The following is a 17,715-nucleotide window of genomic DNA, read 5'->3' on the forward strand; positions in this document are numbered from 1 at the left end:
AAACGTTAAAAAAAAAACGCCTCTTCGGTCGTAATTTAAATCTGAAAGCTTTCAGATTTTTTTAAATCAAATAATGGTTCCATAAAAAGTGACCAAATCTGACACAGACAAATAAGATTTATATTAGTATTTTAAAGATAAATACATAAATAAAAATGAAAAAAAGAGTATTACGCAGTTAGACAAAATTTTTGGCTTTGTTCTCTGAAATATTCATAAATTCATATGCTTTTTGTATTTGTTGAAAAACCGAACCGAAAATAGAAAAAAAATGGGGACTGCGATCTTATAAACAAATTATCATAACCATGCCTTCGGCTTCGAAGTAACTGGCACATTCTCTTTTCGTGTCTCTTTATTTCTTCTTCCACTTTTTTTCTCCTTTCATAATTTCTTTCCCCACCCTGCTGAATCGCTAAAGAACGCGCATGAAGAAAAACTTAGCAGTTGCCCCGCCCAGAAGCATGCCAACCTTCATGGGGCCCTAAGTTTTTTTACCCTAGGGCAAAAGTTAAGTTCCCCTTCTTGAATTAATGGACTTGCCCATCCATTGATAGCTCTTTGCTTTTTCTTCAGCCCACAAATTGTATAATAAATAGCGATTTTAGCCAGTCCGTGAGTATGGACTCAACACAGCTCGTTCGAGGAATATCACATGGATCTTACAGGACAGGTATGTTTATCATCAGTAGAATTCTGGTCTTTAGGATATTAGGTTTAAAGAGAAATGTCTTTCTGTTCAGTGAAGCATGAACTGTTCTTCTATTTATCAGTGTCTACTGTAAAAGACATTTATTTCATTAAGTCGTAAGTATTTTCCTGTTTCAGTAATGTTAAATTTTCTCACATAAAACTTTTACAGGGTGCTCTGCTTAATCTGATCACGTTTATCCATGGCTATTTAGATAACATTAATTGAATGATAACATTCAACGAAGAGAAAAATATCCTTCCAAACAGCAATGAAAATTAATTAATTGCACATAAATATAATTAGAAGCATATAACTATGTACTTTCACAGCATTTTAATTAGGAAAAATCAAAAGTTTGTGTATGAACATCAAGTCTTTCATGCAAACGTTCATTTATGAACTGTTCATAATGTTTTTGGAAATTATTTGATCGATGTTATTAAAACAGAACATGCCAAGTAAAATTTAAAAAAAGGGGCAAAAAAGCAACCTCAGTTGGGCGTAATTGTTTTCATGGGGGGGGGGAAGAGTTCACAGATATGTTTTTGCTTCTTAAAAGGATGAACTTGTGTCTGATAGCCCGCAAAATCGATAGAGCTATTGACAAACTAAGGTGTTTTTTACCTAATTTTAATTGGTTTTCTGTCGCTTCGCTATTTTTTATAACGTATTTTGAACTTATTTGACTACTTTATCTTTCATTTGGCGATTTTTATTTAGTTTAAAAATGTATCCATTAATATTTTGATCTTAACCGAATTGACGATTACAATAAGCTATGTATTTTCTATGTTTCTCGTATGCAAACGTGATAGACTTCATGAATATTTAATGATATGTGAATGATAGTGTTAACCGCGATCACATAAAGCAGCCTCTACTGTACCTTGAAACAGGGCTTAATTTCTAAAAGTCGAACTGCCGGAGCCCTGGGGAAGACCGTCAACAAAGAGGAACAAAAGTAAGTAAATAAAATTACTATTAAAATCATGAATAATTTAAAAAGTAAATAGTTAATAATTATCAAATTAATTCATAATTACTTGATTAATATTTACCAGTTATTATTTAATAATAATTATTATTTAATTAAATAAAAATAATTAATTATTATTTATTTAGATAATTACAGATTAAGATAATTAAATAATTCAAATTAAATAAAATGTAAAGAGATAAACTAAAATTTAATAAAAGATTTTTAATATAATTTTATTGTAAAAAATAAATTTTCGAGATCAAATTTCTACAGAAATTGTTGTTTGGTTACATAAAATAAGTGCCGGAATCGTCATATTTAGGGCTCCGGTGCGCTTCGCCTAGAATTATTTTTTACCAAAAAATAAGAAGTGCCGAAGCTGAGCTCCGGTGGGCTGCGGTGCAATTTAAGCTCTGCCTTGAAACATATTTCCGGTTAAAAATTTAGCACTAAATTTTCGGGGAAAATTTCTTCTTTCCTTCAGAAAATATTTTTTTTTTTTTTTTTTTCTTTATTTTTATAAAGAAAGTTTTGCTAATGCATTTATTTTGCCAATTACAACTAGAAACTGGTATATCATGCATCTTGCTTCTAGATCAGGGATTGCTTTTCATTTTGCTCTTAGCATCGTTGCCTCACCACTGACCACATACCAATTGTTGCCTTCATAAGAGTTAAGAAGGTTTTATTTATTTAATTATGGCAAAGCACACGAGGGCTACCTATCTAAGAGGATATATGCCTTCATGGAGGACTTTTAAAGGGAAGCTGGATCGTATACACGTTACACATGAGTAAAAACACGAAAATGCCCATGAAGCCAGCCCGTTCGATGGAATTCGACCCCGGGCTGAACTACCAGTATTCAGCGACTTTACCGCTCCGTCGCTGGTGAGCCCGGCCATTTTGACGTAGCAAAAAAAGTTGATTTCGTTCACTTTTTTAAAAAAAATTTGAGACATGGAAAGATGTTTGCTTAGGAAGAAAAAAGAAAATTATTAGTTTTTAAATAATATCATCCATTTCTGAGACGTTAACTATACCAAATGAATGAATAAACGTTTTAATTAATGAAAGAGTTGAAGAACAACATGTAAAAAGTATCTCAGAAAATGCAAGTAATTTTGTTCCATATTACATATTTAAATGAAATTTAATAACGTAATTTTTAACTTTTAAAATAATTAAGATAAAATTAAAATTAGAAAATTGAATTTAGTAAGTAAGATCAAATCTTCCCAAAATCCATTTTCCAAATTTAATTTTAAAATAGAATGAACACTGCCGATTATATTTGTTGATATAGAATATATTTAGGTTTAAAGTACTGAAAGCTAGTAAATTAAAGTAAAATATGTAAAAGAGCCACGCCTCTTATTTTAAAAATGTTTTGAGATTTCTTTTTAAATAACTTTTTACTGAGACTTATCAATAATGTATTTAATTAATATTCTCCATTTATGTCAACAGCGTTAAGCACATTTCAGCATTTAAACATTCCCTTACAGAATTACATCCCCCGCGAACGGGTTGGCTGCATGGGTGTTTTCGTGGTTTTCCCTATGTGTAACGTGTATACGAGGCAGTTTCCCTTAGAAAGGCCTCCACGAAGGCATCCCTCCTCTTAGGCAGATAGCCCTCGAGGCTTTTCCATAAACACACACAGAATTGCATCTGTTAACAACAACAAGAAAAAGAAAATCTGAGTTTAAAGAGCATTCACTTCGGTATATCCGTGGATGACTCTAAATTTTTAAAAATAGATGTTGATGTAAAAAATGTTGGAGATTGGAGATTCGGATAAAGTTATTTTTTTAATGAGGGTGTCTTTCTATTGAAAACGGAAGTACTGAAAATTTTAGGGAATAATACAGACATACAGTAATACGTTTAAGACGCTTCGAAAGATAGTCAAAATCTACTCTACGAAGCTGAAACAATATATATAGTAGTACTACGATGTACGTTCGCTTTGAAATACGTCCAGCTTGGTATAGGTCCTGTTTGAACGGGAAACGTTTTGTTTGATATACGATATATGTTTGAAATGCGACTGAAGTTCGATGAATAACGATTGCCCGCACTACGCTTGTTAAAACCATGCTAAACCTGTTTCGAAACCATGCTATGACGGGCCATAGAGCGTCAGTACGTCTCTTGCTACTATTAGTTGCTGTCAATACGTCTGTTTCTGCTGATTCAGTAAACAATACGCATTATAACTCAGAATTTTTAAGTGATTTAGTGTTTTTTTCCCTATAAATGGTTTTCAAAATCATCAACAATGAGTTTCAGGAACGTTAATAAGAAGAGTCACACAGCGAAAAAAATAGTTAGGATCACATCACTAATGAAGGTGAAAAAAGAGTGCATTGATATACCACAAGTATGAAGATGGCATGCATATCCGGAATTTGACTGCTGCATACCATACGCTGAGTATAATGGTGTCTACGATTGTGATAACTGAAGACGCTATTAAATCAGCTAACATTGCAAAGGCGGTTCGATTACCAAACGAAGAACAGATCTGCTTTACTTTTATTTTCAACTTTTGTGCAACCTTCAGGATGGGTCATGTAAATTTTTTCTTCTTGTCCGTGAAGAAAAGCTGTTTTGACATCAGTATGTCAGACAGACATGTTTTTCTGAGATTCAACGCATAGGAAAACTTATAGTGTTGTGTATTTCACCACAGGAGCAAAGGTTTCGTCATAGACAGATCCAAACTTTTGCAAATAATCTGGCTAATCTTTCAATTTTTCTCATTTTTAAGCTTCCTTTTGAAAGTCCATTTGCGGCCTATTTGTTTTCTTCCTTTTCGTAAGTAAACTAATTATCAGGTGCCGTTTTCTTCTGATGAATTGCGGCCCACCAGCGGCTAGGCGGTAGTCGCTGAACAGTGGTAGTTCCGATCTGGGTTCGATTCCAGGCAAACTCAGTGGCTGCATGAGCGTTTTCGCTATTTTCCCTATGAATAACGTGTATGCCAGCCAATTTTCCTTAGAAAGTCCTCCACGAAGGCATCTCTCCCCTTAGTGAGAAAGCTCTAGTGTGCTTTGCCGTAATATTAATAAGCTAAGCCAAACCTTCTAATGAAGTAGTTTCTTCTCGAACAGCTTTCAGCCATTTTCTCTTTCTATATTCTCCTAGAATTAGAACTCGTCTCAGGTTTTAGGTTCAGTATCAACTAGATATTTTACATATCAGTAGCGACCAGTAGGATTATCTTCTGTGGTTTTGTTTGATCTCCTGAGTTCCAAAGATCCTCCATCGAACTCTGTTATTTCTTTGCTTTCAGGAACTTCATTTTTTACTTCTTGTTTCAAGCTTTCTTCCTTAGGATTTTCTTTAATCTGGTTGAGAGAGATGCTTATAGGTTCATTAGTTGCAACATCTTCAATAAATCGGACAATCGACTTATTATGATTTTCTCTCCAGGACTTAAAATTCTGTAGCCTTTAATTCTGCTGTCGTGAAAAACATTTGTCTAGTGTCCTGTGCAGTTCTTCATTATGTACAGTATAAATTTCACCCAATACATTTGTATTTTAGTATTAAATACTGTAATAATAATAATAAAGGATTTTTTTCTCATAAGAACGGATTATTTTTCCTTTTATTTCTTATTGGTAAAACCAGCAAACGTCCAAAAATATGGAACTGATTAATGGCGTAGACCGAGATACCATTGTATCCAAAATGACGTAGGAAGCAAAATTCTTTAAGACAAAATAAAAGGAATCATAAAGCTACAAAGCAGTTATCACATATGATTATGGTCAGGACTGGGTTAAGATTGTTAAAAGCGCTAGGCATTTAAAAGATTTTTGGGTTCCGTACATACATTAACATTACAACGCCTGATTTCCCCCCAATCCTTCTCTCTGTATTTTGGTTTCGCTGCACCATACATTCCATGGTAAACAGGGAATCAACGGGCGCTAAACTTTTTGCCACCCGGTATAAACCCTGCGATTCCGAAATTCTACCGCCCGGTTCCTTTCAACGACTTCATATAACTTCATATATCTCGTTGGTTCCTTTCTGAACTGTAAATATTTTGCAGCTTCTAAATCATACCGCCCGGTGCGTTCTGGTTCCCGTACTGCCAACAATGGGAGATTTTTGAGGTGCCTCCGCTTTCCTTGAGTCATTGAGCATCTTTTTGTGGTGCCCTATTTACTTGATGCTTTAAACACGTGCTTAGTTTTTGCTTAATGATTAACTCCAGCTCTCATTATGGTGCAAAGAAGTAAAATATTTTTAAATGTTGTTGACAGAGTCATCTGTTTGGTTTTTCAAGTTTTTTTCTCAAAATGAATTTTTTTTTTTTTTTTTTTTAACATTTAGGTAGATTTTTGTGAAATTCTATTCGTTAGAAAAACCTAAAATTTTATTTTATATCATTATTTTCTTAAAACATCTCCAAGATTAAATGAATTTCTGAGGCATTGATTATGTTAAAAAATATACTGCATTTTTTAAGTTTTCAAATTTTCTTGCCTTTTAAAAAAAAAAAAGTGTTTTCAAATTGTTATACTATTTATGCTAAAATACAAATTACAAATATGTTTACTCAAATCTCCGAAAATATTTGTAAATATTACAAATTCTCAGAAGAAGAAACAATGAAATTCTGTGAAGGAGTGACTCCATGAAGAAGAAAAATTTTTACTTGTGCCAATCAGAAATCTTCTGTTTCAAAGACTTTTTTAGATTTCTTCCAAAAAACTTAATATTAATAATAAAACTAAATTTTGCATTTACCAAATTAATAATAACATGTATATTCTACATATAAATTATTTTAACTACGTATTACTAAGAGAACAGGCAATTTATTTATAGTTAAAATCTTTTCACTGTCGGAAATGCCGCTGTAATTTTTTGTCGAAGAACATATATCATAGTAAGAGCTAAATTAGCCGTTAATCAAAATAAGGACATGCTTAGGGCACAAAGGAAAGGAGGTACCGCAAAAAGGTCATTACAAAACCAAGGAAAGCGGGTATCACAAAAAATTTCCATTGCTGGTTTTACCTTTGAATTGTGCAGTTAAACCAGAACCAAGAGAGAAGAAATGGGTCGCGAGACAGCCTTAAATGTACGTGGGAGCACTAGAATCTTTTAAGTGATTAAAGGTCTCGGTCGAAAGTCTTAATCTGGTCCTGAGTATAACATATTTCCTGTTCTACGCCCTTCAGGATCCCTTAAAACTATTTTGATTCAATATCATACGCCATACGTCACATATTACCGACGTATGTTGAGCTACTACATACTAATAACGATAATTCATTTTAACTTTCAAACTAATACGCAGATACCATCTGTTAAAGTGTGTATACATTTTTCTGAGAGCCCTATATTATAACAATACTGGTAAACCAAAATCTGAAGATCAAATTTTTGTCTGAGAATGTTTCTTAAAATTCCAAAACTGAACGCCAGCGCCATTTGGTGTGATAAAAGATTAACAGATATTATTGTTTGAATAGAATTGTTCTAAATGTAGAGAGAGTGATAGTAACTTTTAAGGTACACACTGGATATATTCTCCAAAACGTATTAGCACTTTAGTTCAAAGATATGCTGTAACACATTGTTAGATTAACTCCAACGAATGATAATTAATATAATCAAGAAAATCAACGATAATTGGGGTATATTTTATTTTAGCAGAAGCGCTTTCAACGATTCAAACATTTATGCCTTTCTGCAACGAACCTTTTGCCCACCAGCGGCCGAGCGGTAAAGTCGCTGAACACTGGTAGTTCGGTCCGAGGTTCGAATCCCGCGAACGGGCTGGCTGCATGGGCGTTTTCGTGGTTTTCCCCATGTGTAACGTGTATACGAGCCAGTTTCCCTTAGAAAGTCCTCCACGAAGGCATCCCTCCTCTTAGGCAGATAGCCCTCGAGACTTTGCCATAATCACACACATACACACACACACACGCAACGAGCTTTCATTTTACGCCTTTCTGCAACGAGCTTTCATTTAATTGCAATGCCTACGCAGTAATTAAATGAAAGACAAGTACAACGAGCAGGTGAAGAAGGTGGTCGTGTTTGAATTGCTCTAAGTTTCTGGTACTCGTAACATAAAATCTACGTCGATTATCATTAGCTTTTTGAACAGTCAGTTACATTGTGCGTGTTATTCTTTCCCAACGCGATTAGATATTCATTCTAAATGTAGCATAAATCGCACGTATGCTTGAAGTATCTGTTTAAAGTTATCAGAAATTATTCCAAAATATAGTGCTGCATGATGAAAAGATGCTTCAACTTGTTCGATAAGTTGCTTAGAGGTACCATTTGCCACAAAGCCAGTATTTAAATCCCGGCGAAGGCATGGGTGTTTGCAGGGTGGCTTTGCAAATGCGGTCAAGAGCAGGAGACTGACGTTAATTACGGAAGGGGAAAGTAAACGGCTGTGTCAGGGATCATAAGGGGAGATATATTTTAAAGGAAAAGTGTTTTTAGGTCTCATTCAGAATCAGTATATCAGAAATAAAATCTTCAATGGAGCTAGAGTTCTCTGTTCTTCACTGTAAGTCAGTAATGTGTATAAGGATGCACATGTATCAGAATTGAGACTTACATAGGATACGAAAAACATTTCATTATTACATTGTTTTCGTTCAGGAATTTCCTTCCACCCCCCTCTAAGCAATACTTACAGGTACATGTAAGTCGACTGAAAAGCACTGCTATAAATAAATAATCCAACCCAATTCCAGTTGAACAGCGCTTAGTAATACCTAATTGTTTACGGAAAGTAGTTTTTGAAAGTAGTTTTTGTCCTAGTTTTTGAAAAGCTTCGTATCATCTAACATAAAATTAATTAATTAATCATTTTAAGAATGATTTTGTGTTGAATATGGCAAAACATATGAGGGTTGGCTAGGCATGATTTCATGGAGAATTTTCAAGGGAAAATGGGCTCATATTTACATACCTTAAAGAAATCCCCGAAAACACTTACACAAAGTGGTAGGTTGTAGTAGGGTTCCTTCAATCCAGCTGTTAAATTTGCATCTAATTGTCAAGTGCTCCCCCCTTTTTTTGACTAGTTTATACATTCAAAGGAAAATACATGTTACTCACTGAACTTCGCACGTTAGTCTGAATAACCTTTAAACCCCATAAACAGTATATTTCTATGACAAGGCGAGCTTTCTGACTGTACAATTTGTTTTACATTTAGCGAGCTTGTGCCGAATAAGTTTATTCGCTATTTTATGTAATTTCTGCAATATTTTGTAATTCTTTTATTTTTTTCATTTAAATTAAATTTTTTAAAGATAATTTCTTTTTATTCAAAAATATTTATATTTTCTATTTTTCTAATAAGTGAAACATTTAATTAGATTCTGATATTTTGTTTTCATAAGATAAAGTACGAAATCTTTGTTAAAATTTTCATACTCACTGTAGTTCAATGACCGTATTTTAATGTGCATTTTTTTTTTTTTTTTTTTTTTTTTTTTTTTTTTTTGCGAGTCCATTCATCCGATTTGAAACTTTGAAATGAATTAACAAATCGATTTTTCCATTCAATTGGTCCTATCGACTTGAATACAGTGAGCCTGAGTAAACGGGAAGTATCTTTCGTAAATATAAAAACCATTATAAGCGCATTTCTAAATAATAATTTTAACAGGGATGGCTGTATTGGTGTTTACGAGGTTTGTCCCACGTGTAACGTGCATAAGAGTCAGTTTTGCTTAGAAAGTTCTCCATGAGGCACCCTTAGGCAAATAACCGTCGAATGCTTTGCTATAATCAAACAAACCAGACCAAACAATAGATATATAAATAAGTAGCTTAAAAAACTGCTATATTTTATGTATACTTATTAAGTAGTATTTAAATATATATAATGATTAAAAGAAAGGAAAAGTCGAATCCTAACTGATTGTATATAATGTAATCCCTATGGAGGCCCTAACAATTCTTTCTCACTTAAAGTCGTAACCCAAAAAGAGAACAAGTAAAATTAAACTTCAGATACGTATACAATATTGAATCTAATACAAAAAATACAAAATATAATAAATTATATATCTACGAAACCTAACTAACTATTTATATTGATATTAAGTAAATATACGTATGGTAATGAACATTGTATAATAAAGATATTTTTCTTTGATATTTTATACCTTGTTCTATATTTGGTTCCATTTATACATAGATATATATAACTTAAGGATTCCATTTAAGGATTATAGTAGTAGTTCATACTACTACATATAAAACCCAAAAGTGCATCAATAATGTATTTTTCAGTATTATTTAACTTCATTCTGAAGAATTTTCTGCATTCTAGTTTGCGTTATTTTATTCATAAATCTCAAATAAAAACAATTATTGTTTATATGTCATTAGAAAATTAACCAAAAAGCAGCGACCACAATGTAATTGAAAAACAGTCCTTAGACGTGAAAAGGTTGAAAGCCATTCGGTTATGACTATTATCTCACATACTCAGCTACTTCACATGCATGGAACATAGCATTCGATATGAAAAACTCAATATTTATTACAAATTCATTCGTGTAACAAATATCTGTCTTTCTACACCTATGGCTTTAAAAATGATGTTATTTATCTTACAGGTTATCGTTAAGTAATACATTTTCATTGTACAAAATTGCATTCATTCGAAGAATTCAATTTGTATTTTCCTCTGTATAAAACTAAATGTAGAGAAGTTAGATGTTTAAACAACCCTCACATTTTCTCAAGATCCCGAGCAAGATTGTCCCCTTCTTCTCAGCTCCCCCCCCTGAAAAAGGGATTGTAAATTTACGACCTGACCGCATATGGGGTGATTTCGTTTGCAGTTATTCATCACCCTTTCTTTAAGTGTAATATCGGTCTTCCCTTTGCGTTCTACCCTGGTACAACGCTGTCGTAGATGAGACAAAATGACTGATAGATTAAGCCCTTCCTGACCAATGCTTAACGATCAAGTAATCCCTCATTCATTTAATATAAAGAAGAAAAAAAAAAGATAAATAGAAAGACATGTTTTAGCAATGCTATCATGCAGAACATTGTAAATGCACGAAACACTGAAATAGAACGATTGACGTATTCTGAATGTTCCAGTGTAACTTGTTTCAAATTAATGAATAAATTATTTCTAAATGCTGTTATTAATCCTTTGCTATATGTCTAGGCCTTTAAAACCTGCTACCTCCCGCATGTGATGTAGAGAGCCCCCATCTAATTGAAATGCTTCTGCGATGCATAAAGCCACCCTTCTAATTCCAATACTCCCAAGAAAGCGGGTATTGCCTACTTTGAGGAATATTAGTTTCATACGTGCTCACAATTCGATTAAATATTCTTTCTGAATGCAATGTGAGTGAGACGTTCTTCTACATTACCTGTTGGAAGTGTTCCAAATGTGCCAGTTGAAAGCTATATCCTAGCAACTTATTCTGAAAAATGTGGTCTAAACAACGTTGTTGTAACCTCATTAATTTACCACATTGTGTAGACAATTATAAACGTACGTAACATCATCGCATAACGGTTGACACGACGTTGGAACATACTCTGAACGCTCTGGTGTTACTTGGGTAATATGTAAGTATTGCTAGATAACTTTAAATTTTATTTTTCAAGTATTTTTAGTATTTCTATGCTGTAACCATTTGCTGTCTAATGATGCATAAAGTCTTTTCATAATTCAGAGGCCTCAAAGAGGGTGGTACTATTTACGAAAAGCGCTGTTTTAGACTTCTTTCGATTAAAGAACCTATCAAAGTTTTCTTTCGATTAAAGAACCTATCAAAGTTTCCGTCTTTCAGAATTAAATCTATTAAGAAATCAACTTTTTTAGACAGTATGACGAGTAAATAAATGGTTTTAATAGCAGGCAGTATTTTCTGAGAGTTATAATTAATAGTACATATTGTAGGGTTTCCCTTATTTTACATAACAAATTATTTTAAGTTGTACCTTTCCCGAACCTTTCATTTTCCATTCGCATTTCCTTGCCAGGATACAAATTTAAGTAAAGTGAGTATTTAAATGGACGAATCTTGTAGTTTATTCAAAGCGTGATTTCGCTAGCCAGCGCACGCTACTAGTTTGTCCCTGCTGTTACGCTGAGTTTTTGATACGCCTTTTTGGGCATTTAATAAGTACATCGCTGGGTAGGTTGCTAAGTCAGCCTAGTTAGCCTTAAATAAAATTGTTAGTCCAACGCTACTCTTTTATCTTTGAAATTAGTGTGTAACTTTTCTTAAGTTACACCGCAAATCGTCAGTGTTATTGTAAGTGCGAAGTGCATGCATTTGTATTAAGAGTTTGACGAATAATTAAAGGGTTATTTTACCCTTCTTCTGTGCTAGTATTCTTTTACGCCTGTGCGAGAAGTCGCCAGGTTGTCTCGTAAGATCATTTTAACTTTATGATAGCAAAGCGCATTTTTAAAATATAATATACATCATCCTGTTATATTCTGGAGGTATATAATGTAAATTATTCTGTTAGTAGTTGTCTTTCTAAAACAAGCAAAGTATGGAAACTATTGAACGTATGATTTGTATTCGTAGTTGTAACTTTAAAGAATTAATTATTTTTGGCACATCCAACTAGCAGCTAGACGATCTGAAATTTGAGAACGCAGCTGTTTTTTCGTTTTCCACTCCAGAACAAATTTATTAATAAAATGTACTATGTATACAATATTAATATATATTATTTGTCATCTTTTACCAATTAGTATAATTGGTAAAACAAATTTATTAATAAAATGTACTATGTATACAATATTAATATATATTATTTGTCATCTTTTACCAATTAGTATAATTCTATAAAAATTAAAGAGCAAAATTGAAAATTTTTAGTGTGAAAATATGTTTCCCCGTCCTCTTAAAAGAGAAGTGCTGATTAAAGAGAGATTGGTGAGTTTAAACTCAGAACACATTTTAAACAGAGAGCTTGTGGAATACAATGGGCTCAGTGTCATAATTCCAAGGAATGTTTCTTTAAATGCATTTCTGGGTTTATCATATCAGTTTACGATAGAGAGACAGCTGATATGAAAGAGCGTTTGGTCCTTGATTCAAGGGCAAACGTCGAAATTCGAGGGTGAGATCTTGTTATGCAAGTCACTGTTCAAAGAAACAGAATATACTCTGTCTTTTATCGATTACTATAATTTTATTCTGATCACAGGGAAATGGATTCAACGGTGCGATGTGTTCCACTTTACAATGGATATGCGATGCCAATCATTGGACTTGGAATGTGGCAGGTAAGAATTTTATTTTCTTATTAGCTGAAAAAGCTATAATACGATAGGTTGAAAAAGAATTTGAGGTGAAAGCATGTAAAAATATCATGAAATCATAGATTCATCATACAAATGGGATAAGTTTGAAATAGTCGTATTTCATTCTCAATCCGTCACCCTAAAAATTTAACATGTTTTTCCATTTTTTTATTATATTTTAGGTACATGTGAGGCTATTGCAACTTAATATATGTCATTTAATAGTATGTAGAGATACACCTCATAAGTATCGTAAAAATAATATAGTAATCTAATTTTAAAGTATGATGAATAAGAAACCATGCATTATATTTAGGGAACAATTCCCTGAATATGATGCAACTAGTCCTTAAAAAAATTGAGACATTGTATTTTTTACGCTAGAGAAATGAGTATTGAGAAATACGATTTGATCGTGAAAAATTCAAAGTTTGTTTCTGATTTAGCATAATTTGCTGACAGTTGCAACCGAGTTTTATTATTTTAATTTCAGTAAATTATTAAGCAATATTCGTCAGAAAATAGGTTCAGAAAAATTAGTAGCATGCCAATGATTTTCAGTAAATTACACATGTTTATTTAAAAAATTGTTTTTTAATATTCCAATATTACCATATAATTGCAGATAATATGAAAATTGTAATATTATTATCATTGCATCATATAACGGTAAAATTATATTGTGAAATTTATGATACTTGTATATTTTCCAATGATGTACTTTTACATGGCACTTTTACTGTATATTATAATGTTGTCGCTTGACATAATTATATTGCCATAATTATACTACCATATAATTATGATACTACGGTTATAATATTGTAATAGTATAATCATTTTTAATTTCGATGCCATAAATTTTCGATTACTAAAAACAATTCAAATGTTTTCGACACATTTAAACAATTTATTAACGAAAAAATAATAGTGTGTGTGTGTGTGTGAGTATGGCAAAGCCTCGAGGGCTATCTGCCTAAGAGGAGGGATGCCTTCGTGGAGGACTTTCTAAGGGAAACTGGCTCGTATACACGTTACACATGGGGAAAACCACGAAAACGCCCATGCAGCCAGCCCGTTCGCGGGATTCGAACCTCGGACCGAACTACCAGTGTTTAGCGACTTTACCGCTCGGCCGCTAGTGGGCGAAAAAATAATAGAAGTAGGAACATAAAATTTTCAGAAATTGGTAATACAGTGTTGTAAAAATAACCTTTTTGAGTGAATCTTTTTCGAAACCTTCTATCACCAAAAGAAAAAAAAAAGTGCTTGGATGGGATCAAATTATTTGTCAATTGTCTGATTTCGTATTTGCGTTTAAACATCATTTAAAGTTTGGAGCATTAGATCATATTTACCTTCATAAAACAAATTCTTCTACTTTGATTTTAAAAATTACAGTAGATATTTCTCATTCCAAAAATATAAAATTTACACAAGTTTGACACAGTTTATGTTACTCTATAAATATACTAAAAATATATACTGCCAAAGTCTTGAACAAAAACTGAGTTTTTTTGTTTTAATAAGGAGATTTTCATTCAGATTTATTTATACTCTTTTAAACTGGTTTATCGAGAAGTAAACTCGTAAGCATTTATTATTAAATCAGATATCTTCAGAACAAATAAAATTTACAGAAACCCATTTTCTAAGAAACATTTGCTTGAGTGCATCCACCTGCACTCTCAAAATCCTAGTGAGCAGTTTTTGGTATATTTACGTCAAGAACTGGAGTCATAGTTAAAGGTATATGTTTTATACAGCCTTCTGTTTGTGTTAAGAAGTGTAAATCTATCTGTGCCGTAGTTATTATAAGGTACTTCTAAAAACTAACAAAACCGATCTTTGCAATCCTGATAGAGGATGCGAAAAGACAATAAAAAAGAATCTTTTAGTACATAAAATTCATGAAAATTTGGAGCTGCCAAAATAATCATTGCGAAAAGAATATTGTAAAGTTTTTAATACAAAACAAAAAAAAAAAAAAAAAAAAAATCAAGTTATAGAATTAAGTCTATATGGGCGTCTTTTCTTAAAGTCCTTCTCATTAAAGATCTTGTTTGAAAACTCACTTTTTTTTACGATTTTTGAAATTACTTTGTTTTTAAAACTTTTTTATTACATATATTATAGCAAAAATAGGCTCATTTGAGTTCCTGAACGTGTTTGCGATTATTTGTCTATTTTTAAATAGTTTCTTTTAAGAAAAAATATTTTTTAAGTTTACCTGCCTGAAACCATATATCTAGAAACTATTATTTTAAGGTACGTATTTTTTTCCCCTTCCTCCAGCATATTGCTGTAAATTACAAATGGAATTTCACTTTAATTTAATAACAATATTACATAATTACAACAAATGCAATATTTTCACTAAACAATGTTTAGCCCAAACGGTGTTAGCCCAGAAGGGCTATTAATTTCGTTTTGGCATTTTGCGTTCGTTCACTATAAATGTCAGTTCACTTTTCAAATTGTTGCCACCAAATATTAGGGCCCCGTATTATGTTTAAAGAAATTAAATAATGAAGAATCTGCATGAATGTATGTATGTTTCTCGTGCTGGAAAAAAAGAACCCCGGTATTTAGAGACATCAAATTTTCAATAAGTTGTCGTCTACTAGAGTATGGAGATCTGGAAGCCCGAACTTGGAATTTGTTTTATTAACTATTTCATATTTTGTCAAACATTAAAGAATTTTTGATTCACAAACAACGATTTCAAAAGCGAGCAATACCAACACTGTACGAAAAAAGAACATTTTCATCTCCAGCGCGCGGGTTTAAGTGCGAAGAACATGATATTTAATAAATAAAGGTAACCCAAAAAAACGTTAAAAAACCCTTTGGGCGTAATATAAAATCTAAAAGCTTTCAGATTTTGTTTTTATTTAAAAAATGTCAAATATTTCTGTAGATCTTCAGCTTAATTATCATGTACATATCATTCTCTTACCATGTCAAATATTCTCATTCAATCACTGCTTCATATCTGATTGTCAACTCATACATTGTCTTGACTAACGGCTTTGATGTGCAATGACACCGAGAGTCGCAGGTGTCCTTGGCTTTGATTTTATTTCGATAATTTCTATCTAAACTTATTGTGCCATTTTACACCTATGACCTGTGCGTTGACAGCCAGTGACAGCCAAACCACAAGTCACCAGAGATCAATTGTTCTTGCGATCATCGGTGTCCTTCAATTTAGTTTAAAAAATATGTTTAATTTTACAGTATCGCTCCACCACAGTTTAGCAGTGAGCTGATTGTGAGCGATTGTCAACCGTTCAAGCTTACCTTGCTAGCAGAGGTACTTAAGTTTGCTACTTCATTACACATTGTTGATTTTGAATTGTAAGTCATCTTTAACAAAGGGCTGAGATAGTCACAACTTACCAGTGGCCTAGATGGTCACCTGTGATATAATTTTGTTTTAGCAGTCTTATTGTAAATTTGCTCTTCCACAATACACTTGGCACCGAGGCGTTGATTAGCAATTACCAGCAACCCACCAGTCACCAATGGTCAATAAGTTTGATGGTCATCGTAGTCCTAATTTTATTTTAACAATCTGTCTACGACTGGCACCTGTCCTTTGCTTCAATTTTGTTGTAATAATCTAGTTAAAATTTACCTCTTTTTCCGCGCACTGTTAATTATCATCCCATACGTTACAGGCAACAAGGGTCTTAGGGGCACACTTTCGTTTAGTTTTATTATTTAAATGATGTAAGTTTACATATTTAATTTATATGGCCTGTTGGTAATATTTATGAATATTATTACAGTAATTGATAAAAGATGTTTCTAATGTCATACATTACGTACCTGGTGTAAAATCATTCGGTTTTATTTTTGTTTTGTCTTATGATGTATGCAAAAAAGGTCTGACATTATCAGATTTATTGGTCTTTTAGACAGACAACAAAGAATTAGTTCGTGTCGCCGTCAAGGCAGCTGTTGACTCTGGATATCGCCATATAGACACAGCTTTTGCTTACAAAAATGAAACATTTCTGGGCAAAGTATTGCAAGAAATTTTCTGCGAAGCCAACATCAAAAGAGAAGATATATTCATAGTTTCAAAGGTAAGCTGCTTTCTGATTAATAATTGGAAGATTGTTGTATAATTTATGAGTACGTTCAAACGGTATAGGTTTATAAAAACTTATTTCAATATAGCAACCATTCTACTCTGTAGGCTCTATGATAATTCTGTATGCAAACAAACCTCGTTATGAGGTTAGCTCTGGAACAAGGAAACATTACACCGAGTAACCTGTAATTAAAACTGTAAAAACTTGCCTTTTTCGGAGCAAATGAGTAAAGTATTTAAATAAAAAAATTATGAACAATAGTTCTAATTAAAAATACATTTTTAAAGCGTTTATGTGAAGCGAAAATATAAGCTGAAAAATAAAACTTTTTTCTTCAAAAGTAAAATTGTTTGTAACGAACTTTTGATTTTTGGAATAATTATAAGTCTTTGTTCAATATGGTATAAACTTTCATAATCTGCTGATATTATATTTCTAGTAATTTTTCAATAATACAAACTCCCCAAAATTTTCATTTAGGTTAGAGTTTTTGAGAAATTTTTTTCGCTGTAACTTTGAAAGTTTCTCTTTGAAACTACAAAGTTTCCCTAAATAAACAACTGCATATTGAGCCACTCAGCCAGGATATTAGTTAATGACTGACTACCATACCAAAGAGCCAGAGTTCGAATCC

General features: G+C 32.5%; 1 protein-coding gene across 4 annotated transcripts in view; it reads left to right on the forward strand.

Annotated features, from left to right (window-relative positions):
* Window positions 1-525: 525 nt before the first annotated feature.
* The window catches only part of LOC146995430 (aldo-keto reductase family 1 member A1-like), a 73,767-nt gene continuing 56,577 nt past the window's right edge, over window positions 526-17,715 (forward strand). The window contains exons 1-3 of one of the 4 annotated variants that reach the window (XM_085823805.1): window positions 533-673; window positions 12,882-12,960; window positions 16,902-17,072. In XM_085823805.1, the coding sequence (XP_085679931.1) occupies window positions 12,886-12,960; window positions 16,902-17,072 (246 nt within the window). In that variant the 5' untranslated portion in view covers window positions 533-673; window positions 12,882-12,885. Of the gene's footprint in view, window positions 674-695; window positions 808-12,881; window positions 12,961-16,901; window positions 17,073-17,715 lie in introns of those variants that run through there. The other 3 variants (XM_085823807.1, XM_085823804.1, XM_085823806.1) reach the window with 3 other exon arrangements.

The sequence above is a fragment of the Stegodyphus dumicola genome, chromosome 9, assembly GCF_044657685.1.
Source record: "Stegodyphus dumicola isolate Sdum_Otavi_A_Nest chromosome 9, ASM4465768v1".
Lineage (NCBI taxonomy): Eukaryota > Metazoa > Arthropoda > Arachnida > Araneae > Eresidae > Stegodyphus > Stegodyphus dumicola.